This window comes from Zosterops lateralis, assembly GCF_965231275.1.
Source record: "Zosterops lateralis genome assembly, chromosome: 6".
Classification (NCBI taxonomy): domain Eukaryota; kingdom Metazoa; phylum Chordata; class Aves; order Passeriformes; family Zosteropidae; genus Zosterops; species Zosterops lateralis.
The window spans coordinates 48,904,036-48,931,359 of NC_139761.1; the positions used below are offsets into that span (position 1 = coordinate 48,904,036).

At 39.6% G+C, this 27,324-nt stretch overlaps 1 protein-coding gene across 1 annotated transcript in view; it reads left to right on the forward strand.

Annotated features, from left to right (window-relative positions):
- SERGEF (secretion regulating guanine nucleotide exchange factor) overlaps positions 1-27,324 on the forward strand; it is a 139,331-nt gene that overhangs the window by 62,485 nt on the left and 49,522 nt on the right. Inside the window, 1 exon segment of the mRNA XM_083863639.1 lies at positions 14,225-14,261. Within this exon segment, the coding sequence (XP_083719765.1) occupies positions 14,225-14,261 (37 nt within the window).

Consider the following 27,324-nt stretch of genomic DNA (forward strand, 5'->3'; position numbering starts at 1 on the left):
TGTGAAGAATTCCGCAATGAATGAATGGCCAGAATTGTCCGACATGTATGACAAATGATGCACAACAGCTGAATTACAGAATGTTTTGATCCTCAGAGCTCAGGAATAGATTGCTTCCATCTCCAGAAGTAGCCCTGTGAAACTCTGAGCAACTGGAGAAGTGCAAGATCTTACAAAAAAAAAGTTTTTCAGGCATTTAGTAAGGAAAATGGTTGCATGCTGTGTGCAAATATGACAAAGGTGTAAAGATTCAAAAAGACATGAAATGTAGCAGAAATTGCTTCACAGGTAAAAAGTTATTTTCTTGGATAATAAAACATTGAATTAAAAGTAAGCTAATCCAAATATTTTTCAGGTTGTATGATTCTAAAGGTATTATGGCTAACCAAACTCTCCCCTATCCAGTAAGTACCATAGTGTTTCAGCGCTATGTTGGAAAGGCAAGTTTTTTAAAACTGCCATTCCAGGGTGGTTTTTTTTGGCCAAGCAGTTGGGAATGAAGTGCTGCTTTGTACTTTGGAACACCTTAGATATTTTTGAGGTGAAATCTGCTACAGAAGATGATAACCCAATATATTGAAATAGTTGGAAAATCAGATACTGTTTTTTTTTTTTTTTTCTATCTGCAGTGGTTAAATGTGTTTTGAGTAATTGGAAGTAATGGACTTCAGTTGCCATTGTTATTTGAAATGGTAATACTGTGGCAGCTGTGCTATGCAGGGACCACCTCCATTAAGAGGATGTGGCTTTTATTTAGCATGAATATTGAAGAGTCTGGGCAAAGAAGTAAATGTTTAACCCCATGTGCATCAGTGGACAGGGAATGTGAGCTCCAGCTCTCAAGTTTTCTGTGTCTAGGAATGGTGTGTTGGCCAGAGAGTGCTCAAGTCAGAATGGCAAAATCTTTGGTTACTGCCAGACTCCCACACTCCTGATATTTGCTGATGTGTAAACATGACGTGTGGACAGGAAAACACACGGTTCACCTCCTACACAACACACTTGAGCAGTAATTCTTAACCTTTTGCACCTGATGACCAACCTTGTGGGAGTAAATCACTTCTGAAGTTGGTTGACTGAGAACTCAAGGCAGATTAGGGTGGGTTTTTGTGTTGTGCAGCGCTGCTTCAGTTTAATCAGGTTCAAGAATATCCAGGAAGGGGTTTCCTTTTGTCGTTATTCTTAGCTGGGCTGCATATTTTGGTTTAGGTTAAATGAGTTCACTGAATGTCTAGAAGGTTCTGAAATTGCTGCCTCTTGATTTCCAGCTAAACAGTGATGCCACTTGGAATTACAAATGCACAGGAGGTGGGTGTGTTTTGTAATTAGTGGTGAAGTCTGGTGGGCTGTTGACTTTAATATAACCTGCAGTACTTTTCATCTGTTGCAAAAATGCTGCTACTTTAATAAAAGATATTAAAACTTTATTCTTGAGGGTTTCTATATTTTGTATTCTGTCAAGTGGCATATACTGTTGTATCAGATGAAGCTAGAATTTTGAAACCACATATTATTTATTACAAATATCTTATAAATTAAAAGGAAAACAGGTATTGTGAAGGGATTTCTAATTAGTATATCTCACAATGACTCTCTGGTTGTATTAAGGAATGTGTTCCTGTCTTCAGGATTTATTTTAAAGCATCGATCCCTTTTTATAATGAGAATATAGCACTGCCCATGAAATGTTATTTGAAAAATTGTCTTGCCTGTCTTGATAATTCCTGTGCGCTGTTACAGAGCCACCCTGTGAGAGCAACAGGAAAAATGTGATTTAACAGTAGGAGGATAGGAGCCTGACTTCTGTGCACATGGGAATGTTGTAATCTTTCTGAGCAGTAGGAAGACAGATGAATTAATGCAGGAAGCCACTGGCAGTATCTCTGCCCTCCCCACCTTGGGTTAGGTTAGCCACCCCCCTTCTAGTCTGTATCAATGAACAAAATGCTCTCCTTTGAGCCACGATGCAACAAAATATTTTAGCATGAAACCTTAGGGAAATAGTTATGATTGCAGTATCAGCGTCTGTGGTTACAATTTATTCAGGAAGAATCAAGTAGGGTCATAGGAGTGAAAGGGGCATTTCGTATTAAAAACTGCATTACCTGTTTCTAAGTCATTAACAAGTTGGAAATAAGAGGTCTTAAGGGCTACTCAACAGGTGGGAAATCCTTTCCACTCCCGTGAATGAAAACATAAGGCACTGGCTGCAGCCTGGCCTGTGAGCTACCACAGCACAGAGTGGCCAGCTCCAACTAAGAGGGGTAGGAAAAGATACTGAGGATGAGTTTGCTCTCAGACAAATACAAGAAACTATGCACTGTCAATACTAAAACATCTTAAATACATCTTTTGGCAAAACCCTGGGAAGGCAAATTCTGTGTTAGTAGAATTTTCTATTTTCCATTTGGGGGAAAAAGCAGAAGTATCATAAAGGGATGAGATTCTCTTCTCCATACCAGCATTATTTCAGCCTCTAGAAGTAGAATTTTAAAAATCAAGGCTGAAACTTTTTCTGTTTGGAGTTTAAGGAGAGATGGCCGCAGTGCTGTACAGGTTGTTGATGTTAATAATTTTTTTCCCAGAATGTCAGGTAAGCTTGAGAAGATTGGTTGGAAGACAATGCCCTGCCAGTATTTTAAAGGACTGAACAAAATTACTCAAATAATTTTAGGCCTGTCAGCCTGGTATTTGCCTTGGCTTAGTAATGGTGTGCCTGACATGAATTTGGATCAATAAAAGTTTAAAGGATGATGATGTAGTTGCTTGCAAGTGAGTATGTGACTATGGAAAATATATCTTGTCAGTCTAATGTGATACCTATTTTTTGTGAGATAAAAGCTTGATAAATGCGTCAGTGTCAAGTGCAGGCATAATACACTTGAATTTCTGTCAGGCAGTTGCCTGGACAGTGTATGGCATTCTGATCAGGAAATTAAAAAGATATACAATTACAATAATAGAAAAATGAAAAAGCCATAAAAAATTATAAATTGGCTCTGAGAGGTCCTAGAAATATCACTGTAAATTGAAGACTTTATCAAAATATATGTTGCTTGTGGAATAACTGGTATTAAAAAATTACCTACACTGTTTGTGTGCTTAGGACTAAACTAACCTAATTTCTTGCTTTTTGTGTTGCAGTTACACATTGAATGGACATTTCTGGTGAATTGTCCACAGTGATGCTATATAGCTCCCCTGAGAGGTTCCAACTAGTTTAGAATCTTTCTGTATATATGAACAGTTTAAATTATTCTTTTTAGTATCCAGAAAGATTTATTATGCTGTACCTAACCGTTGTAAATTTTGTCTGTGTCAGTCCTGCCCATTTATCAAGCTTTATAAACTTCTTTGGAGTTTTGAGTGAAGAACTCCAAATGAATTCATATTGCAGAACCTTTGCAATCCATCCTGTTCCCTTTGTAGGAAATGAAGTAAGAGAAGTAAGGAAGGGGGTCAGCAGAACTGTTACTTTGGACTTCCAAACTGTTTAGGAGCCTGGTTGACAGAGTCCATTGGGAGGCAATCCTGAAGGGCAAGGAAGTCAGGCAGGCTGGACATGCTTCAGTAAGGAAATCCCAAAGGCATAGGAGCAGGTTGTCCTTATGTGCTCAAAGGAGAGCTCTGGTGCAAGAAGAGCAGCCTGGCTGAACAGGGAGCTTTGGCTGGAGCTCAGAGGAAAAAAAAGCTGGCTTTATCATCTTTGGAAGATGAGGTAGGCAGGTCAGGAGAACTTACAGGGTTGTCATGCGGTCATTCAGGGAGAAATTTTGAAGGGCTAAAAGCCAACTAGAGCTCAGTGTGACTACAAGACAATAAAAGTATTTCTATAAATACATAACCAACAGAAGGAGGGGTTAGGAGAATCTCCATCCTTTATTGGATGTGGGGGAGAATAAGGAAAAGGCTGAGCTGTGTAATGCCTTCTTTGCATTCTTTTTTTGCAGTTTTTAATAGGAAGGGCAGTTGTTCTCCAGGTACCAGTCCCCTGACCTGGAAGACAGGTAGCAGAATGAAGCTCCCATAATCCAAGGGGAAATGGTCATTGAGCATTAGGACATACACAAGTTTTCAGGCCAGAGGGTCCACCTGAAGGTACTGAGGGAGCTCATGGAATTGCTTACTGAGCCACTTTCCATCCTTTATCAGCAGCACTGGTGCACTGGGGAGGCTGGCAAGTGTGGCACTGAGCTACAAGAGTGGCCAGAAAGAGGATCTGGGGAACTACAGGCCTGTCAGCCTGACCTTGGTGCCTGGGAAGGTCATGGAACAGATTGTCTTGAGTGCCATCACGTGGCATGGAGAGGACAACCAGGAGGTCAAACAGGGGTTCATGAAAGGCTGGTCCTACTTGACCCCCTCTGACAAGGTGACCTGATTGGTAGATGATGAAGAGGCTATGGATGTTGTCTACCAGGACTTCAGTAAAACTTTTAACACCGTTTCTCACAGTGTTCTCCTGAAGAAATTGGCAGGCCATGGCTTGGACAAATGCTCTCTTTGGTGGGTGAAAACTGGCTGGATGGTCAGGCCCAGAGAGAGGTGGGAAAAGGGAGTTAAGTCTGGCTGGTGTCTGGTCACAGGTGATGCTCCCCAGGGCCCAGTGTTGGGCCCAGTCCTGTTCAGTATCTTTATCGATGTTCTCAAACATCTGTTTGAATCTAAATGAATCTATGATTCTATAATTCATCTTTTTTAATAAAAATGCCTTTTTATCAGTTGTGTAGAATTACTTCAGACATGTTTTTTCCCCTAATTCTTCCTTTGTGTCCAACATCAGGGCTCAGTCTCTACTTGAGTCCTTTCAAATGGTAATCTTATTTATTCAGAAGAGCTTTGCTATTAATTTTTGAATTGGACTCTTAGCAAGTTTACATTTTATTTATTTCCAGCAAGCTTGCTTTAGGGAGCTGTGCTGTTAGTAAGTGCTACAGAAACAGAGAATCCAACATTGAAGAGCAGAGTTACATGATACCCTAAAGACATAAGCACCATTTATTTGGAGAGGTAAGGGAGCGGACAGTCAGCAAAATTCATGACTTGGTATTTTTGTACAAGGATATAGAAAGAAGCTGCATGCCTGCAGCTCTTCTGGAAAGTAAATGAACCAAGAAAATTCTGTCCTCAAGTCGGAGTAGTTGGTGTATGAAAAATGTTTTTGTTTTCCTCTGTTATTTCTTTTGTCATATTTTAGGAGAAGTTCTTAATGTGCTGGTGTTTTTTGGCTATGAGTTAAGTTGATAACATTTTTGGTTTTACATGCATGTTTGTGGAGGAGGGAAAGGTCAGTGAGCATCATGCTGGAAATCAGGCAAAAGTTTGCATTCTTGAACAGCTGCTAGTTATCTCAAATAATGTTTCCCAAAGGCGTTGCATCCAGTAAGGGATGCTTCTAATGATATTACACAGTAGTAGTTCTGTACTTTAAATCACTTGCTCATTTCTTGCAAATAACGTAAAATGTTTTGGAAATTAAGTAGGGTTCTTTATTTCCTTCAGTGACACTGTATTTGTGTACTGCCAATTTGCACAAGCAGCAGTACACACTAAGATCAGCAGGGCTAGCAATGAAAGCTCAATCCAATTTTGCATGAGAGCTTCCTTGAACATTTAGTAATTTCCCTGAAAATTAGTCTTCCCACATCCCACGGCTGGAAGTTGAACTGAGATGTTTAAAATTCTGTCATAAATTTGGATTTACTGCTGGAAGAAGTAAAAGAGCCTCTGCACTATGAAGTAGGGCTAGTATTCCATAACAACATCATTAGTGGTATTATTTTGATAATACTGCCAGGAGTTTTGGATGCAGTTTTTTATGAAGGATAGCATAGGTAAAAAGCATGTGAAAGAAGAAAATACTGTAAGGATGTTGAAATGCTAGACAGGAAGGGTTATGGAGGGTGAGCAAAGTCTGACCTGACAATGGTGGGGCCAGTTCCCTCTGGCCCTAATGAAATGACTGCTGTCTGGCCACAGCCTCATTACAGCACTTGCCTCCTTGAAAGGGGTGTTTTAGGGACACTGTCTGCCTCTTCACAGCATCCAGAATACCCTGACAATCAGTTGTTTGAGGGTATGAACTTCGTAAGAAGTGCTGTTTTTCTTTAGAGTTCTAAAAAAGTGCCAGGCTTTGTGCTATTGTGTAATCCTGCAGGCTGTGTGTCCCGAGTTCACTGCAGTGTGTTTGTTGTGGAGAAGAATTGTAGTGACACGTCTTGCAGTAGCAGCACAGTTAAGGGAGAGCTGAGTTCCTAAGAGAGCTCAGTGCCCATGGTATGTTTGTTTGATTGCTCCCTGATTCTCCCCAGCTGCACTGAATATTCCAGAAAAGATTCCAAATGCATTAAAAATGGTGGATGGTTTTGCCACAAGGAAAGAGATGTGAAACCCAGATTCTGTTGAAAAACTTAAAACTGCAGTTATACATTCACAAAAGGATGTGGTTGTTTAAATACGATTCAGTGTTTTTGTTGCCAAATAATAACATGCTGTCATGACTTTTATTCTAAGCCTATAAAATGATTGATAATGATACATACTTTGACAGAATGTTTGTCTGTAATCATTGTTTTAACAGAACCATTTCATTAATTTCAGAGTACTAGAAATCAGCACATTGAGATAGATAATGATGACATTTATATACTATCGTGAACTTTTGTCTTTTTGCTGTTTTCATGTACAATAGAAAGAAAAGACAGATACCAAGTGGGTTTTTCGCATGCTGCAAGCCACAGTTCTTGACCTTAAAACATCAGAATAGTCTGATCATAAGGATGTGCATGCTGATGGTAGAAACAAATCAGTGTATAAGGAGGTTTTGAAACGGTGTTTCTGTAGACTTGGTTTCTTTAATTTCTTATGTCAGAATGTTGTTTGTGGCCTCAAATAAAGAGCAAACTAGTTTCAGTCCCCAGAGCAAACCCGGGTAGATTGTAAGGTATTCATTTAGTGCCTCTCATTCACCTTAGGAGGGAGTGACACTGAGACTGCAAGGAGCTGGGAATTGTGCATAAAACAATCCAAATCAAAGTAATTTTGAGACAAATGGTGAAGAATTCCCTTGGGAAAAATTGTGCATTTGCTGAAGACCCCATTCCTGTAGCTCATATCTAGATGTCTGTAATGTTAGTGAGGATTTCGGTCTTGTGGGATTTGCAGTGCACAGTCACAGGTTTGGGAGTATGTACACATTAACAGGGTTGCTGTGATGAATAATTTTTTTATCAATCAGAAGGGATACTTTAGTCTTAATTTTCACAATATAATGAAGACTGAACGGGAGAGCTTGTTACAGGAAACAAACTGAAATTGAATGACCATGATGTGGTTCATCTTAAAAATGATGAAAGGACAGACAAAAATTGTTTTGTGGCTGAGGTCTTGATTACAAAAATGGAAAATTCTGATGGACCAGTGAGGCTGAGGGATATAAAAGTGGCAGAGCTTGATTTTCCTGGAATGAAAGATGCTAATGCTTTCTGAACCCCAAGGAAAAAAGAGAACTGCCTGAAGAAGGGTATAAGAACTAATTGAAAAATCTTGAGGCAGGAGAGAAGAGCCAGCTGACCTTGCTGACTTGTAAAGATTTTTATCACACTTGTTTTGGCTGCATTCTTGTCATTCGACTAAAACCTAATACCGCTGAGTGTTCTTACTGAGACCTCAGCATTTTTTGTGTTGTTCTGGAGTCATCTAAAGATAAGGTTTTTTTCACAGGTAGACACAGATCTTACTCTGTGCTGATGTCCTCAGTCTTTCCATCCTCAGCTTAAGGCAAATGGTCCATATTTAATTTTTTCAATATGACCTCCCTTCAAGTAGACTTTGGAACTGAACGTGGGTTACTGTGATGTAAACTTTCCATGAAAATGTTGACTCCTTTAACAACTAGCTTTTCTTTCCTTTTATTTTCATCTGCTGTGCTTGATCACTAACAATAAGGTTTTGGGGTTGTATAAAACCACATACTGAAAACCAACCAAAGATTAGTTGGTTTTTTGGTATGTGATTTTATTTGGGTGGTTTGGAGGAGTTTTGTGCGTGTAATCATGCGGGTTTTTTTAGTTGTTGTGGTGTGGTTGGTTTGTTTATTTTTCAGGTGTTTTTTTGTGAGGGTTTTTTCCTTATTGGTGGTTGGTTTTTTGTTGTTGCTGTTTGTGTTGTGGTTTTGATTTTTTTTTTAATTCTTTTTTTGCTTTGTACTTAATAAATGTTTCCATCTTGTGCAAGCACTTGAGGCCCAAGGTGCACCAACTGAATCACAGAAGTGCAGCTGCTCCCTGTGAACCACAAAAAGGCATTCCTGGAAGTGTGGTGCTCAGTCAGTGGAGAGCAGAGCAATTTCTCATGTGTAGTTAGTGTCACAGAGAGGGAAGGTGTGCAGAGACATATATATATATGTCACCTATGGCACAGAGGGTGTGAAGGCAAGCTCTTGGTGCTGCCCAGCTGGCTTTTTGGTGACTTTAAGACAATTGGAAGGGCAGGATATTGAGTGACTCTGAAAACAGTGGGTGGAGAAGCAAGGGAAGTGCTGCACGGGGGGAAAGCATTTTGTGTCTTGTGCTACAAGTGATGTAGTCTTGGAATTACTTTCAGGCAGGGAGGCTGTAGATCATAGCTCTGGAAGCTACAAAGACCTATAAAATCTTCCTTTGGAAACTTGCTGCATCCTGGCAATGTCTTAATGCTTGCACAGGTCCACTTACATGACACATTAGCTTTTGGTCAGGTGTGTTTTGAGAAGAAATGTGTTCTTCCAGACCTTCTTATGTGTGTTCAGTTTAAATTCTATTGTGAATTTTCTTCTTGTAGGGGAAAGTAAAACTACACACAGACTAAAAAGCCAATCACACAACCACAAAAGAATCTGCATTAAGTGGTAAATAAGATTAGATGAAAAATGGAAAATATCCTGCAACCTACAGGACACTAGCCCTCTTCACCTGCTGCAGCCAACAGCTAGGAACATGTTCTGCATTAAACTGAACTTAGTCTTATGCTGGCCAAGGAATGTGACTAGGTTAGCAAGCTGTTTTCTTATCAATCAGGAGTCAAATGATCCAGAAGAGGAACACAGAGTTCCTTGTAAAGGATCATTGAAAGCAGGACAGCTTTGCTAATTAGATTCCTTTTACTTTATTTTTACACATCAATAGAAATTCTGCATACAAATGCGGTTGCACTGAGTGTGTCAAACAGTACAAATTGTTGTTACGATACATTAATCAAGGACATGGAAGAACAGCTCTGGGAGAGAAGATTCCCCTGTCTTACGTAAGCTTTGATCTGCAGTCTCTCTCGGTCACCTCGTCTCCTTCCATTAAGACTTCTGATCTCAGAAAGAATTAAATTTGCCATCTTCTGGCCCTGGCAATTTCCTTACAGTGAAATTTGTCATAAGACATGAGATAAACATGGATAAAAGTACTTATGTGCCCACTCTTTCAGAGGTTTCCTTCCCTTGCCCCCTGCCCTCTGTCTCCCTGAAAAAGATCTTCGGTGCAATTAGGAAGACAGAAACTAGAATCTGCATGCAACTTAAATATCATATCTTCATTCATCCTTAAAAATCTTCTTTGTACATCTTGCTCTCATCTCCAAGAAGTGATGGAAGCTTCCACAGCCTTTCATGTTTTGGGAAATAATTGCACTGAAGGGAATTAACATGCATTTATAGGGTGGTGTAACAAAAATAATTGGCACTGAGGTCTTTTTGTTCTAGCGTAACACCTTGATGTTTGGATGCTTGTGATTTTTCATACTGCAATCCGTCTTGTGAGTCCAGCTCCCTGTGTCTTTTCCTTGCACTCTCTCCTGTATTGTCCCTTCCCCTCTGCTGCAGTGGGAGGTTGACTTTGCTTGCAGTTCTGATTCCATTTTTTCCTGGTGGGTTGCACAACAGATCCTCAGTCAAAGCCCTGGGGTTACAGAGAGAAAAGAAAGAATAGCCTTGTGATCATGGTACTAGCCTGAAACTTGGATTTTTATACACTTTGTCAGACTTGTTTTGTTGTAGTACTTGGAAGTCCCTTAGGGGATGGTTGGCAAAAGGTATTTTTGTCTCTTAATTACCTTTTGAAATGCAAGGGAGACTGTATATCTAAATATCCACAGGAGTCTTGTCCTGTATGTGTCCATTTGCTGTCTGCAAAGGTGAGATCTCTATCCCAGGTAGAAAAGGTGGTGCCTTGTCTGAACTTTCTTCCCTGGTTAATACCTTGTTTAGTAGATAACCTTCTTTTCCTAATATGCATTTATATATTTCCTTTTTTATATCTATACACACACATGGATATATATGGGAATGCTTACATAATACGTACTAAACATTGTTTTGTTTCTTTATGTGATTCTTTTAAGATAGAAAAATATTTTATTCTTAAGTGAAATATTTTCTCTATTTTGCATAACCCATTGATTTTACATTCAGTCAATTAATTTTTGTTAGGACTGGGCCATAAGCATATAGGTAGGCTGCAGAAAGGTGTTGGTGTTTTGCCCAGAGTTTGTGGTTGCTGTGCTAAGGTCTTTCCTCACCCTCCTTGCAGCTTGTGTCTGTGATTATGCTATTTATCATACTATTTATGATTAATAAAATGCTGGTCCCTTGGCTGCTTACACCACACCTGTTAAATCCGGATGGATGGATGGATCTGAACCACAGCCATTGCTGGGTTGAAAACAGCTTGCTAGCACACAATTTAAGGGAAGAAACAAACAATTTATGTATGGTTGAAAGAGCACAGATAATAAGGTAAATAAGTTCTGGGTGAAATGGTCCCTAAGCATTCTTTGCCTGCCTTATAGACATTTGTCATGTGCCTTGAGATCATTTATATAGAGATCACAGTATCCTTCACAACTCTTCCAAAATTTCCCTCCAAACTGAGAACTTCAGTGTGAATTGTTTCCCTGTAGGGGATTGTGTTTCTTAAGCTCACAGAATGCTTTGCTCAGTAACAGTCTCTCTGATTTGTCATTAAGTTTAGTGATTTTTTTTTTTTTTTCAATTAAAACTAATGTAAAAATATTGCCCAATTAGAAAGCATTATTGTGTGTTTATAAGCATCCCTGAATGTACTTACCCACTGGAAGCACGCAGATGTCTGTTGGAATTTAATTTCTCTGCAGCACGTTGGGGGTGGGGACAAAAGAGAAGTAGCCAGAAAATTATAGTTGCTGCAGTAAATACCAGACTTCTCCCAGTGACCTGCACTGACTGCAGAGCTTATTACATCTAATGTAAGAATAAAACATCTGTTCAGCAATGCTGTTCTCTGGCTGGTCTGTATTTGTACCAGCAAATCAATCATTCTTTGCCGATTGTTGCCTGTTATGGGGAGTCATGGAGAAAAGAGGGTGCCACATTTTAAAATTTATTGTAAGAAAGATGTTGTGAAGTACCTGCAAGGCTTCAATGTACATTAAGCAGTGGCAACCTTGCTTCATCTCTGTAGTGTGGTCCCTCCTGAGCTCCAGAGGCAGAGGTGTGCAGGCCAGCAGGAATCCTGTGGGTGGATGGTATAGCCTGTAGCAAGGAGCATGAATGATGGACAAGGTGTTCCAGGAAGCTAAATTTAGAGTTCTCTAAGGTTGTTTTTTTTTATCTGGGGGTTCCTACAAAGTCAGTCTGTGTTGTCAGGTGGTGACACCCTGTGATAAGGCAGAAGTGTGGTGAACCTTGTGCTCTAAAATGAGCAAATTCTACTTTGGAGCACAGAACTGCTGCTGGTACGTGGTGTGTGCTGTCCTTGCTCTGGGCTGTCCAGGGTGAATCCAGGGCACTGCCTTCAGCAGCTTGTGATTTTACTTGGTTTCAGTTGTTAGCAAAACTGCCACTTCACTGAGGTGACTTTTATCCCTACAGCAGAGGTGTTTTTGTGCTTTGCAGTAGCCCAGAGTTGCAGCATGTTGGCCATGACTGGCTGCCTTGGGGGCAGCTCCCCAGCACTGGCCAGTCTGTATAACACAGCAGTTCCTGGTTTGATAAGACTCACTCACAGCCTGATGGCTGGCTAGTGGGAGGCTCTGAATGGTGGCCAGAGTGACAGCTACAGGTGCAAAGCTGTTTGAGATCACCAGCATTCCTTCGTCTGGTTTGCAGGCTCTGTACCTGCTGCTATCAGATGTGGCAAAAAAAAAAAAGCTTCTTTGTTGGGGAGGTTTTTTACAATGTAAATAACACCTTGTTCGTGTGGGGCTTTTTTTTTCTTTCCTTTTTTTTTTTAATGTAGTGTTTCTGGAGCGGGTCCTGGCAGTGTCAGCCACCAGCCTGAGCAGTTCTTTTGTGACGATGCTTTTGAATCTCTGCCTGTGTCAGTGTATTTCCTAGGGAATTAGCCAAGACTATTCTCACCTCAGATAAAATTTATTTATTCTATTAGCAGCAACTTCAGTATATCCAATTTTCAGCACTTGGTGAAGACAAGAATTTTGCTTTTTTTGCTAGAAAGCCTTTGCATGTGTTTCCATGTGTGGATCTTGTTTCCATGGCATCAGCTTATAAGCCTGAGAAGCACAGGTGGAAGCATTAGCCAGTAAATAGGCATTAGGAGCAGCCCTGCTGCTGTGTGGGGCTTGGTCTTGTGGTGAGGATAGTGATGTGGGATATGGCAGTGATTTATGTATTTTAATGGTTAGGACTTGGAGCTTTTCCTGTCTGCAGTACTGTGGAATAAAAGACTTGATGCAGTCCTGCTAGTGCTCTTGCAAAGGTATTACTTTTCCTGCTGCTTTGTCTTGATTTTTCTGAAGATAAGGCCATGCTGGAATATGCTGTGACTTGAATTATTTTTCTTCCCATTTTCCCAAATGCTTTAATGTATTGTCTAAGCACTTTGATTCTAAAGAGTCTTTTTCTCTTTCCTTGCCATTGTTGTGTTTGGATGGCTTTGCCCAAACGTTTTCATGTAGCAGCTGTGACACGGGTAAAGTAGTGATTGTGATGTTCATTTGTAACACAAGAGCTCAAGCTACTCAGTGTGTCAGTCTTGGGTGTCCCTTCACCAGTAAATCCTCAAGCACAGTGAGCTGAGCACAAGGCTTGTTTTATTAACTTCTATGGGTTTATGTTCTGCAGACATGGAGGTGATTATAGCTGCTTCTCTGGCTGTAAAAGCTATAAAGTTATGCATGCACAGAACCGTAGAAACTTTTGATGGGATGGACTTCTATTTTTTAATATAATTGAGCATATACTCCTGCATTATATTTTCCCATTGCAAATATATTTTAAGAAGAATGCGGTTATTATTTTTTTCCAGCTCAATAGTAGGTATAATGGGCAAGTAGTGTCAAGACAGCGAACTGCATACAAGATTTTGAGGGGGTTGCTTTTATTTAAATTAAAAACTTGAGGACACTCAGCAGAGTAACCTTGCGTGAAGTGAATTGTCTGTTACATTAGATGATTATGCTGATGGTGACCTTACAAAAGAAGTTCTGTGAGAAAGACAAGCCCTTGCAGTAAGGACAGGGGACTGCTCTTGGTGCCTGTGTTACCATCATTGGTGGACAACTTAGAGAAACTCAGTACATACACTAAAGCAACTTAAGCATCAGATGTGCTCACAGCAGCTACAAAGAAGAATAAAAAATACATGAACTATAAGTTTGCTTTGAAAAGAAATTCGTAACCGATTTCCATCATTAATGAGCTAACAGAAGGGTTGAGTCTTAGGGTGTTTTTCTCCATTCTAGGCAAATGACTGCAGTGATCCTGTTATGTCAGGTTTATCACACTGAGCCTGAAAATTTTGAGCAGTCCCTCAGCGGTCAGCTGGAAAAACAGCATAGATAAGAGATATGGAATCTTCATCACCTTTTGATTGCCAGCTGTCTCTGTTTGGCTTGATCTGTGTTTGCTCTGTGCCTCTTGTTGGATTCAGTGGGTGTTGTCAAAGGTGTGATGTTTTTGCAGAATCATGGCCAGTCTTGCTTGAAAGGGTTGAAATGTCTGCATTAAAAAAAAAAAAACAACAAAAAAACCCAAATCTCTTTATTAAAAAACCAAACAAACATGCCCCCTTGCCACTAAGCCCCTAAGTGAGGCTACAAATGAAATTCCATTTAAGAGTGAGAACACTTCAACCTTGATTTTGCATCTTACAAACTGTAGTTGTTTGTTTCAGGTTTTTTTTTGATTTCCTGCCATAATTGTGACTGTCTTCCTACTGGTAAGCAGGTTCTGATTTAGTCATTCATATTTCTTTTTCAGATCGCATGTGGCTCAGAGCATAATCTGGCAATAGTTGGTAAGTAGCTTAATTTTATAACAAATCCTCTCACCTTTTTTTCATTTTTAGTAGCACAAGATGAAAGATACTGAATGATTATGGGCATTGTGTGCAGCTGAAAGGAGGAAAGTAACATAGATGTAGAGAAAAGAAGAAGAGAAACTGGTGACAATAAGTGATGGTGATGAAATTGTGGCCTTGTAGACTAGCCCCTTTAAGGAGAGAGGGGTTGATGGATGTAAGAGGAAAATACATTTGCAGAGGGCTACAGCCTGTTTTAGATTGGAGCCATTGCAACAATCCAGGCTGCAGATTCAGAATAGCATCTAAGCTTGATGCTGGTCAAAAGTATCTTTGTTTAACAAGATGGAAATTATTAACATGGAAATTATTGCTGAAAAAAAGTCCTGGGTCTTTTGTTGTTCGAAGCTTGGAAAATCTTCAAAATGTCAGTCAGTGATAGACAGGTTCTTTAGTGCATTTTAGTATAATACAGCTGTTGTAATAATGATGGAAGTACTGGGAGGCTAATGTCGGTAGAGAAATTGAATTTTGTGTACTAATTCCAGGAACAATCAGATTCTTGCTTTCATGTGATGAGTTGATAACTGAAGTTTGATACATGATTGCTATTATATATAATTACTTGTTTAGGAACATTTTTAACTGTAGATTTTTGAGCACTTTATAAAGGAGGTCAGGATAATTATCCCTGTTAATAGACAGGGCAAGACAGATGAAGAAAGGAATTCTGTGCTAATGAGAGCTGGAAATGAAACAGCCCTGCATCCACATAGATGTTTTTGATTGCCATGGCTGATGCATTGAGGTGGCAAGTAAAGAATTTCCTTAATTTTCTAAAGTGTGGTTTGACAGAGGTAGAGAAAAGCTGCTATTTGGTATTCGTCCTGCTTTCCATGTCTAATTTTTTAGGTCTTGTTAAGTGGTCACAAAGGTGGCATTTTCTGTATTTCCATATCTGCTGTAGTATTTTTTTTAATTATCCTTCTCCAGTTAAACCTTGTAGTGAACTTGTTAAGTTTTATTAAGTTCCTGGCTGGATTTAAGAGAAGATTTTTCCTTTTGCCTTCTCCCTACTTGTTCAGCATCACATGCTTGTATTAATTGTCAGGCTGGTGCTTCTGAATGTCGACTGAAGAGCAATCTTGTTTCTTGCTGAATTGATGAAGTAAAAATGTACTGCTGGCAGATTCCTCCAGTGTGCATGAAAGCAAAGCATTGAGTTTGAACAACCTTCTCTGTGCTTATGTCCTTTTAAGCTTTCTGCCTTCTAGGCAGAAATCTCTGGAAAAAAATGGGTTGGGGAAAGAAATTCTAGAAGAAAGTTACAATAAATGAAGAACTTTGCATATGTAAAGAACGCCATATGCCTATCTAAGCTGTGTGTTACACTCATTGAATTCAATGGGGAAATTATCAGTGCTGGAAGCCAGTCAATTTTATTTTAAGGACAACAGAAATGTGATGTTGCAAATTTTTTGAACTAAAGAACTATGATACAATTTTCCTTGAATTGAATTTTACATATGCTTTTAGAAGGTTGACTTTTTAGAACATTTGGTGGTAGGATTTCTCTGATCACTGGTCACTCTTGGTTCAAAGCTGTTAGCTGTTATAGTCCTTAAAAGATACCACATGGATTTCCATGAATATGTCTACTTGATTGTACAATTTTCTGATAACTTATCATCCACGCAGAGTTCATTTATAATAACTGTCTGATTTTATAGATTTATAACATCTATAACAGCCATATCTTTCTTAATTAGTCAGTGCTTGAGTGATTGAATTTTAAACTGAAATAATTCAAGTTCAGTATGACAAGTAAACTGAAAAGCCTTTAACAGTATAATATTAAAGTCAGTATTTCTGATTGTATATACAAATGTGCTGGTGCTTTCTTTGTTGCATCATTTTTAAATAGAAACATTTTTAGGACGGAGAAGCTGGATTTATGATTCATTCCACAAATGCTGAAGTAGTGTTCCAATCATCTTGCTGGTGATACAAGCTGTTTGATTTGTAAGGCTAGCAGGCAGTTAGGTTTTTTCATGTTACTTTATATAGTCTGCATCCATTTGTACGGTTCAGTTATTTGAATTCTCTTTTCTTGCTTTCTTCCCCTGAAATCAGTGCAAAATTTGTCTGTTCTTCTCACTGTGATGGCACTTAATCCTTTTTTTGTGGCTATATTGGTAGTATTTTAATTTTCATTTGATCATGAGGTAAATGTTTGATATAAAGGAGAATGAGATGTGGGTTGTCTTGAAATGTACCTGCTTTTCTAAACTTAATGAGTTAAAAGTTGCTATTAGTATGTGAAAAAGTCATCTTCACTCCTAGCCCTTGGGGAAAACACATTTTTATCTTCGTTTGGGCTTGTACTGTGATACTAATTCTAAAATTTGTAAGTGTTGTAATATTTTTTATGTTTGTATGACTTTTTACTTGAGAACAAAAATCCTTGCCTGGTAAGAAAAGACCTTGCACTTTTCACCTCAATCAAGGATTAATCATCTTAGGAGCCAGCCTATTTTTGTACTGAAAGAAATGAGTAGTTCAATAAATATTGTATAACATATCTGAAAAATACCTTGCTACGCTGAAAACTGTGTGTGTGCTTACTGAGCACCACATAGGTGGCTTTTCTACCTGAATGTGATAGCTGCAATGTTAGTGCTGAACTTTGTGATATTGAGGCAGAGTCTTTGAATGACTGAAATACATAATGGAACTAAATGACTGTGACAAAGCTGGGCTTTTTCCAGGTTTGGGAGTCTATAGTGTTTTCAACACTGAAAAAGTAAGGAGGTTTGAGTTTTACCCTAAAAAGTCTGTTTTTAAAAACAGTATTTATGAAGAAGGCTCTTACCAGTTTCCTACCCATTCCCCAGTAAGACTTTGATGCTCCTTTTTTGAAAAAGAGAATAATTATCTTTTAAGAGAATATGTTGCCCATGCAATGCTGCAACTTAAATATTCAAGCAATATTAACTGGGCAGAAGTAGAGATGCTGTTAAATGCAGCAATACCTTGACTGTGCTGCAACCGCAGGGCACAGGACAGAATTCAGTGAAGAACCTCCAAATGCAAATGTCTTATTTTAGTAAAAATTAAACCATGGAATTGTATTCAAGCCTCCTGGAGGAGGCTTGAATGATGACAGTTAGGCTTGAAGGATGACAGTTATATAGTCTGTCTCCCCAAAGCCTTTGGTAATGCATTTCGGTCTTGCTTTTAGTCATTTTCTCAACCTGTATAAGCTAATGAAAATCTTTTAAACAAAAGATACTGGAGGATATGTAGGAAGAAGTGCTTGTTTTAAAAGCTAATTAGTTTTTGTTGAAGTCCAACTTTAAAGGAGCCTTCAAAGGGGAATTTGTTTGTTTGGAAGAGAAAGATGTGGATCTTTCAAGTTAGCATTTTCTAGTGTGGTGTTTTGAAGGGGATAAGTGTTGGGACATGTGGCTACTTCAGATAGAGTGCAAAAGGCTTTTTCTTGCACTTTCATAGTCAGCACAGTGAATTCTGACTTCTGCTCATTTTCTTGCATGGAGGATTTGAAACATCCTGCAGTGAGATAGTCCCCAAATTGTGACTTGGACACTGCTGTGTAGTGACCCACACCACAGAGGTCAGTAGTGTCAGTGCAGGCGGTGTGGTGCAGTGGTGTTCACAAGGAGAAATTGGGCTTTGTGATTAATATCATTGCTACTCATTTGATACTTGTCTCTCTCTCCTTTGGCATTTTCCCCATTCAGGTTACTTACTCAGCGCTGCTTTCCTCCCATGATTAATGGTGGTGGAGAGGGCATCATGTAATTACTGTTCAAACAAAAACAATGAACCCCAAAGGCCCAAGCTGGCCACCCAACCATGAGTGTGTCTTGCACACAGAAGTACAAATGACTTATGAGGAGACAAGGCCCTGGATGATCACTTGGAGTTTCAGTGTGTTCAGTGCAACAGCATTATCATGAAACATTTTTAAAATCACTTTTCAACTTTCTGCTAAATCACAGGCCCCTTCCAGAAGAGGGTTATTTTTGTCTCCCATTGCCTTTTTTGTTTTGTGTGAATTAGAACAAGCTCCAGGATTTTGTCTTCCGTGGTTCATGTGCAATCACAGCTGTAAATATCACAACACATTCACATCCTTCTGAAGCGGCACTTGGAGAGTAAAAAAACAATAATAAATTTAATGGAAGAATAGTTTTTGCAGAGGAAATTAGGATAAAACATCCTTCCACTCAAATGGTAGCTCATGCCTCAAATGGTCTGAATGAAAGTATGCAGTAGTGTTGGAGGAGCAGTAAAAGAGCTGTTATTCCACGCTTTGTTGAGATTTTCTTTTTATATTCATATCTTGGAAGAACATAGCAATTATGAGCTGGAAAACAAATGTGATCAAAGCAATCAAAGCTTAGGGAGGTGATGATACACATCCTAAAATGGTGATGGTGTTAATGCCATCCCAAATGCTTTGGTTCCATGTTTTATAATGAGGAAGCTGAAGGGCTCCTATGTATGAGCCACTACCTCTTAATTAGCAGGGTTTCATACTTCTGGTTTAAGTTCCACGATTCCAACTGAATTATTGTATAAAGAATCAGTTGAGGAAGGGCCGTAACAGATTATGAAAGATCTATTTCTCTGGCAGAGTGAGCACCAATGGGGAGAGGAGGCTGTGCAGGCTGATGGACGGATCCCTGCGTTATGCTGACAGTATTATTTAGATGTTCACAGCTGCCCTACGAAGCAGCAGATAGAGTCATGTGTCTGACATTCTGTCCCAGGGGACTCAGCAGTCTGTCATGAGGAGAAAAATCATAAATTCTCTCTGTTGCTGTGGTGTTAGGAGGAATCTTCAGCGCACACAGTGGAGGGCACTGGTGTTCAGCAAGGAGCCTGAGTCTGCTAGTCTGTTGCTTTATTTATTATGCATGAAAAATCCCAGTACAGCCAGGGACTGTATTGTAAAGGTTTCCTGGCAGACCAGCATGGAGTCATGTTGCAGCACGCTGTCTCTTTGCATTGCAGCACTAATCACATTCTCTGCTTATTAAAGGGCACCTGGCAGGACTTCGAGTAACCATCACTGTTGTCATTTTCATGCGGGTTATATGTCGACCTTCTAAATTTATTCTCTGGCAGAGCCATTCCGTATGTCATTTAGCTCTTAATGTGGCTTTGACTGTTTAAGTAGCTCTTCAAAATATAAGATCCTTTGGTTATATTTGTTGAGTAAAAGCAGCCTCATACCTATCATTACCTGATCACCTCTCTGACATAGCTGGATATAGATTTGGCATCACAGTTTTCCTGTCATGGTTAGATACAGTGAGTTGTTCAAATATCTTCTCACTTAGTGTTTCTTTTCTGTATATTGTTGGTGCTCCAGGCAAACTAATTGTTCCTCTGGTAAGACGGAAGCTGAAATTGAATTTCAAATTTCAGAAGTCTGATTATTTTGTTGTTTTCAGCAGGTTATACTCACAAAATCTGATCCTCTGATCTCTTAGTGTTTCTTTTCCAAGGGCTATTGGAAAGCCAAGTTGCCAACTATCTCATGAATTTGTGGGTGTAAGGTGATGAGGAGAGAAATGAGGAAATGCTAATTTGAGCATTTGGAAAAGCCTTCTGATGGGGCTAAAAATGGCTTTGTAGCAACTGAATTGTCTGAAGTCAGTGGCTGCTGGCTATAGGAAAGGATGGATATTTTACTGTGAAAAGCTAATTAGATTCACAAGAGAAAATGGGATTGCATTGACTCCCTAAAAAGAAATTCCAGTGTTTAGGATAAGATCTGACTGAACCATATCTTCTGTTACTGAAATGAAATCCAGATTTTAAAGCTACTGCCTCTTGCAGGTTTGTCACTGTATTGATGCATATTTTGGGTGATGGAATGCTGTGTTCAGCTTCTTCTTTTCTCTGTGCGGCTTGTCAATTTAGGTTGTGAAATCTTTTGAATAAAAACTGCCTCTTAGTGTACTTTAGAACTGCCTAGAGTAAAGGGACCTGATTTTTATTTTTTTTTTTAATATTGCATTGCAACTAATAATAGTTGCAATCACTTCCCCTCAGAGAGGCAATTTTAAAATATAATTAGTCTCAGTGTATGTGTCTCTATCTTAATTTATATCATTTAGCATATAAACAGGTAATAATGCAGTGCTTGTCATATTGTTTACAGTGTGATTTCCTGCTGCTACCAGATGCAGAGCTGCTTAGGAAGGCCCTGAAGATAAAAGCTGTTATTTTTTTCTGTACAAAAAGCTCATGGTTCTTGTGAATTTTTTCCCCTGAACTTTACATATCACTGTGGTGTCAGCTTAGAGTTTGTCTGGAGTTGAGCTCCTGTGCACTGTCAGTCTGTTTCCTGCAGACACCACATCACATCCACAGGGATAATTCTGCTGCGTCAAGAACCCTCCCGAAGATGGGGAAGAGGCAAGCGAGCAACATAAACCTCTGGTGACAGCTGAACCCATCCAGCTGGAACTGTGAGTGGCACCTAAGGGAGATAATTGTCATGGGAAGACAGCAAACAACCAGCAAACACTACCAAGCTAAAATTTTTACTTGAAGCTGAATGAGTAGGGAGCCCTTCCTTGCAGGTATTCATGGAAAGGAAAAGTCCTTCCACCTGGTATTAGAAAATCACAGAGGATGAGAGCACTCTTAAGAGCAGGAGCTGCAGTATAGGTGCCTTTGTCAGAGGGTTCACTGGATGATTATTGAGTATTTAGAAAATAAATCAAATTTTATCATATTCATTTACCCGCAAGCTCTAAGCGGAGCAATAACTTTGAAGTAGAAGAAAAATACATCCAATATTTCTAAGGCATATTTATCTGAATTTTCAAGGAAGCAAACAGAAGTCATAAAAGTAGGCACCCTTGGTCACCAAAGAGAGATTAAGCATTTGGTGGCTATAAAATGAAATAAAAGGAAGGACAAATGTCTGGCTTCAGGGAATCATCTAGAGCATGTGGGAGAGATGCTCACCCAAGTAAACCACAAGGCCAGCAAAGCAGCTCAAAGCATTTGGAAGGGCAACAAATTAAGGCTTTGGTGCCCTTCTGCTGAGCAGCTCTGCAGTGAGCTGTGCTGGTAATTCTGGGTTCTGTACATGCAGCAACCTCAATGCTTTGCCTTCTAAGTGTATCACTGAGTAGAAATTTTGCAGCTAAATGGCTGGCTGTCAGGAGGGCAAGAGGGTTTATATTTAGAAAGTCGGTGTGAGGAGTGCCCTGACCGTGCTGTGAGATTTGTGGCTCTCCAGGAGGGAGGGAATATCTTGCTACAGAACCTTGGGTCGACACCCCTGTGTCTGTGTGTAGATCCTTTACGGAGCCCTAAGAAATTTTTCTGCCAGCACATGGGTAGATATTTGTGACTAGCTTAGTTTGTTACATGCTCTGAGTGAATAATCTCAGAAGCTTTTTCCTATTGATGTTTTTTTTATGTGTGTGTGTTTTAGAAGCCATCATAAATAGTCTTGGTAGCTTCTGCATAATAAAAAGATTGAAGTAGGGATTTTCAGAGTTGGCTTGGCTGTGAGCTGGGTTTTTTTTACAAATGCACATTTAAAAGTCATCTTTGCTGCCCAGTTTTTGGACTTTACAGTGTGTTTCGGTCATATGGTTCTACTGTTCTCTTTCAGTTATGAAGGTCACAAAAATCTTTGAGGAACCAAAGCTGAAGGCAGGGGTACTGACAGTGACATGAGTCTGAGAGATGATGATGTGAGGATCTATGGGAAATATTGCTAGGCAGGTGGTGGAACAGGGACACTTCTGGGCCAACAGGGCTCTGTTTGGCTGTAACTGCACAGGACTAAATGCACACATCAAAGCAGGCTTCCTGAAGCTTTTGTAAACCAAGGTGGGGTGGGGAATTTTTTCTATACCTTTCCGTAAGAGCAGATCCTCTTTTCCCACTTTAGGATTTAGGACTTGGAATGTGAAGGTAGTTGAAATTGCAGTGGAGAAAATCTTGAGGTATTAGCTGGCAGGCAAGATTATTTTACTACTAATAACAAAGAAGCAGCTGTTCAAGCTTGCAAGCCTAGAGCAAGCTTTCAGGATAAAAATAAAGAATTTTACTAAAAATCATTGGCTTTAGAGAGATAAGTGTTTAAGAAAAATATTAGGGAAAAAAAGTCAAATGAAAAGAGATTAAAAGAGATTAAAAGTTGGCATATTTATAAAAATTACCCTTTACTTGTCCTTGCTTTTTGAACTTGTTTCACTCAAGTGCTTCTTTATAGAAGGTAGGTAACAAAGTAATTAAAATTAGAAATGCTTTTGAGACTCATTTCACTGTTGTGCTTTTTCTTATGCTTTTTTTCAGAGTCTCTGAGGAGCAACCAGGCTAAACTGGGACTTTTATTATTTCTGAGAAATGTCTTTACATTATTTTATTTTTAGATCGGGTTTATTTGAACTTTGAGAAAATGTGAAGGACTGAAAGCTATATGAACAGGATTTTAAGAGGCATTTAGCATAGAATATTGAACATTTCTCATGGAGCAGTGAGAAGGGTTGATATATCCCTGGTGAATAAGTAAACCACACAGGACTCGTGTCAAGCATGTTATACTTGTTTATGGTGAGGCTTCAAACATAACTGTGGTTAGCAGGAAGCTGAATGAAGTGAGAGATTGCTGCCACACATACAGGTCTTGGTGCCCATCAGTCTTTAAGGAGCATAATGCCTCTATCACCTGAGTATTTGATAGCTCTGAACTTGCTAGCATGGCAGCACATCTGTCAGTGTTCTCAAAACCAAAGGAACCCAACCACCACAGCAGGAATTACACACATGAACTATAATGATTTAAAAAAACCAGTATGCTGAGGCCTTCCTGGCAGATTTTTCAGATGAGATAGTTGCATTTTCCATAGTTGCATTTTCTGCACTACATCTTCCTCCCCTCTACAAATCTACTGGAATAATTACTTTGAGAGGATAATATAGGATGTATTGATCCCAGTATAAACTTTGTTTGTATTTATCCTAGTCCTGATTTGCTAAATTAAATGTTATCTAGGAGAACCTTCACATGACACCAGGAATTCATGTTATAGGCTCTATCTTCCTTTGTTCAGATTTAGCATCTTACGATATCCCTGCTCTGCAGTTCTGTATTGGAACAATTGAGATTACTGGGAAGTGGTTATGGTTGGGAAACCAGCCCAAGGCAGTAGGTGGAAGAAGTGAAGCTTCCAAACGAGCCCATAACAAACAGGCAATCCAGTTTTAACTCTGCTCTTATTCATGGGTCATAGTCACTTGTTATTTATTTTTTATGTGAGTTATTCAGTGAGTGTGAGGTTACACCCAGGGAGCCTGGCCACCATATTTGCTCTTTTGTACACCTTTCTTTGAAATACTTTCAGGCAGCTCAGGGGATGCTGTACCACAATGAAATTTCCAGTGCTTTTCACAGCTGTGAGAATGACCTCCAGTGTCCTTTGTGGCCCCTCCTTTGGCCTTTCCAGACCCCTGTTCCTCTGGGGAATTTAGCAAAGATGTAGCACAATCTCAGTTTGGATGTTATGTGACCTGCAGTGCTAGTGACTCACAACCCTGTAAGCTGTTCACAGGTCTCCTGTTATTCACCTTGTGAAAGAGAATCAGGCTGTTCTGAATGCCTCAGAGTGCCACTGCCCATGACACATCCTGTAATGCCAGACACAGTGCTTTTCTGATGAGTGAAGGATGTATATGGCTAGAAGATTCAGTTTCCATTTTTTGCAGTAGGAAAGAATTTCTGTCAGTTGAGGCTTTTGAGTAGAAAGGATTCTGAACTTAAAGAGCTTTCTTTTTTTTCCTTGTGTATGATGCTCAGAACAACAATTCAGTCAAACATGGGAAAATTATTTTATCAGGATACATCATTAATCTCCCCTTCCCTTCCTTTAGGCATTTTAATATTAAGTTTAAAAAAAAACAGTTAATCTGCCATGACCTTGATGACAAATCTGAGTTGCCAAGAGATTGAACAAGTAAGCAGCTGCTTTGCTGTGAATGTCTCATATTAAACTGGAGGTTGGCTTCCCTATGCCTTTGGTTTTCAGTGACACCAGCTGCTATCTTGCTGAGTTGAGACATCTCAGAAAATGGGCAGGATGACAAGCAACACAAATCATATAATTCTGAGTAGGAAGCTCCTTGCCTTGAAAGATAGTTTGCTTTGGCTTTCAAACTTCCTATTTTTTCCTCCTGAACTGCTTCCTCCCATGCACTTTTTCCCGTACTTTTTTTTTGAGTTATGAGCATTTCACTGTCTTTAAAAATTGAATGATATGAAAGGTGTATCTTTGAAAGGTGTATCTCAAAAAAATTTCTGCAATATGTTGTACTTCTAAATGAGCACATGGGACACTTGGTGTGTGATGTGGTAGTGGTCAAAGATGTATGTATGTTCAAGGAGTAAGAACTTTTTTTCCAGTGTAGGCTGCTGAATTTTGTTCTATTAACAGAATCTTGGTAGCTGTTATATTTTTCAAGATGTGTATTTTTTGTGATATTGATTTAATAAATGCTTGCTTGCAACTCCTGTAAAATAAATGGTTCCCTAGTTTTGATAGGAATAATTCATAATTTTTTACTGTTCCCTGCTGATAGTAGATCAAATCTTTGACCTTTACTTCAAGGGAGGCTCTGTTACTGAGGCCTCCAGAAGGGATTATTTCAGAAATACCAGTTGCATATGAGTTCATCATGTTAATGTGTGCTTCACATTGAGCATGCAGGATGATGTGTGATGTATGATAAATTTCTAGAGAAGCAGATGTTTGCTTAGGCAGGAGAAGTATTTACTTTATTTGTGTTACTTCTCTACGGAGGAGGGGAAAATTGTCACCAGTGTCTGTGCTCTACTGTGAGTTGTTGGACTCACCATCTGATTTGTGGTCACTGAATGTGACTTTAGTCTCTTTTAAGTGTGGGAGTTCTTGGTGAATATTGCGAGTTTCATACTGGAGGCAGCTTTTAGGTATGTTTAGTTAAGCTGGAGTCTTCCTTTAGTGCCAGTAGGGCAGTTCTTCTCCCATAGAGAAATGCCAGGCAGGAAGCAGCCAGCTGCAACTCTCCCTGTGCCAGATTGGAGACTGGAGACAGGAGCAGGTTAATCTGTGCTGCTTTTTCCTGTGCATCTGGCCAGCCATAATCTTAAAGCTCACATGAACTTTTCTCTGTAGGCCCAAAAGAGAAAAAATGTTAAAGGTATCAGGATTTGGTATCCTTGCTGTTCTGAGACCACGCACCCTATTTTAAGGTTTTTTTCCTGGCCCTGAGAGTCATCTTGCCACCTACCAATGAAAGGAGGCAGGAATCCAAATGTATTCTGCTTACATCCAAACCTTGTGTTGCCTGCCATTTATAGCAGGAGTAGCATGATGGTTTGCTGTCACTTAGATGTCACACAGATTCCTTCAGGGTCGCTACTACACTGTTGATCAAGTTAACTGCAAGACAAGATTCATCCTAGGTAAATTCTGGGTACCCTGAAATAAAAAAGCCTGAATGCTATTGTATAGCTCTCTAGATTTTTTGAGTAAAGAAGCAGACGCTTAAATTTTTTTAAGCACTGTAGTAAAGAAATCTTGTTCTGTTGACAAGTTCAGCATGTGTCTTGTGCAATACTTCTCTGTCTGCTTGGATCCTCCTCCTTCTTCCATCTGCCACCTTCTCACTCTGAGGAAAGGAAACTCCATTCTGTCAAAGCAAAGTGCCTGTGAAAAATGGGGAAGACTTTTAAGAGCAGCTTTTGCATGAGACCATTCACTAAAATCAAAACAAATGTAACCACAGCTCACTCTAGTTTTGCCCTGTGTACTTAGCAAAAGGTAAAGGCTGGCAGGTAGTAAGATAGAGCCCCTCAAGTGAAGGCTGTGCAGTTCAAAAAGGCAGAATCACTTACTTCTGCCTGTGATCAGTGCTCCATGGCAACATGTGCTTTGCAAGGAAAATAGCATAAATACTTGTTAAGCAAAGAGATTCCCCAGCAAGTGAATTAAATGCCAGAAACTGAACAAGAGTGGGGTTGGTGTTTTTTTTCCTCTCGGTGTAATTTAGGGTAGCTACCAGTGAAGTATCATAATTGTAATGGATGCTCTCTGAGTCTTCTGAAGTGTGAAATGTACCTCATTTTGAAATATCCTGCTTAGAGACTGTGCATTTCTGTATTTTCCAGTTACAAGTCTTCGTATGCTTTGTGAAGCTAATGCTTACCAACTTTGAGGATTGTTTCCCTCTGCAAAGGTTTTGTGGTTGCTTCTGCCTGATGCTGACTTGCAAATTCAGTGTGAGCAGTTAAAGCCTTAAGAACGATAAACTTATATTATTAGAGGGACTTCATGCATTCATTTAAGTCCCCAGGGCTGGAGCTCAGACTTGGTAATTGCCTTGGCTGGAAATGAACGTGCCGAGTATCACCCTTGTGTCTGCAGCTGGTGATCTCTGCCTGGGAGAGTTAAGAATTAGGGAAGTCCAGGACTGTTTTTGATAGTTTGGTTTGATGTGCAGTTATCTACGGAATAATGGTAGTAAATGTGCTTATGCTTTCTTTATAGCTGGAATTTGGTTGGCTGTTTGAGGCAAGGGCAGGAGAAATCAACAGGAATTTGTCTGCTGAAGGTGCTGAGCCTTCAGGCTCCACAGCTCAGAGTGCTGAGTATCCAGGGGAACTAAAACAGTGGTTCTGCTTGAGTCACCATGCCTCACTCTCTGCTGCTTTGGGCACTCCAGATTACCCTCATCACACATTTGTTGGTGTTCATGTGACCATGAATTACATGATTTTCATTTCCTCTGTTAACAGGGTTTTCTAAATCGTCATTCCTTGGCTCTCTGCAGGCATGCTTTACTGTTCAGTGTAAACTCTTAGGATGTGCTTCTCTCCTCAACCATAAAACCTAAGCGAAAATTCTAAGTCAGAATTTTGTGATCTCCTTGCAAAAGTGTAGGACAGGTAAGAAAGAGATTATATAGGTGAGAACTGTGTAGATACAACTTGTCTGAAGTCCAGCTTCTCTGCTTTATCCAG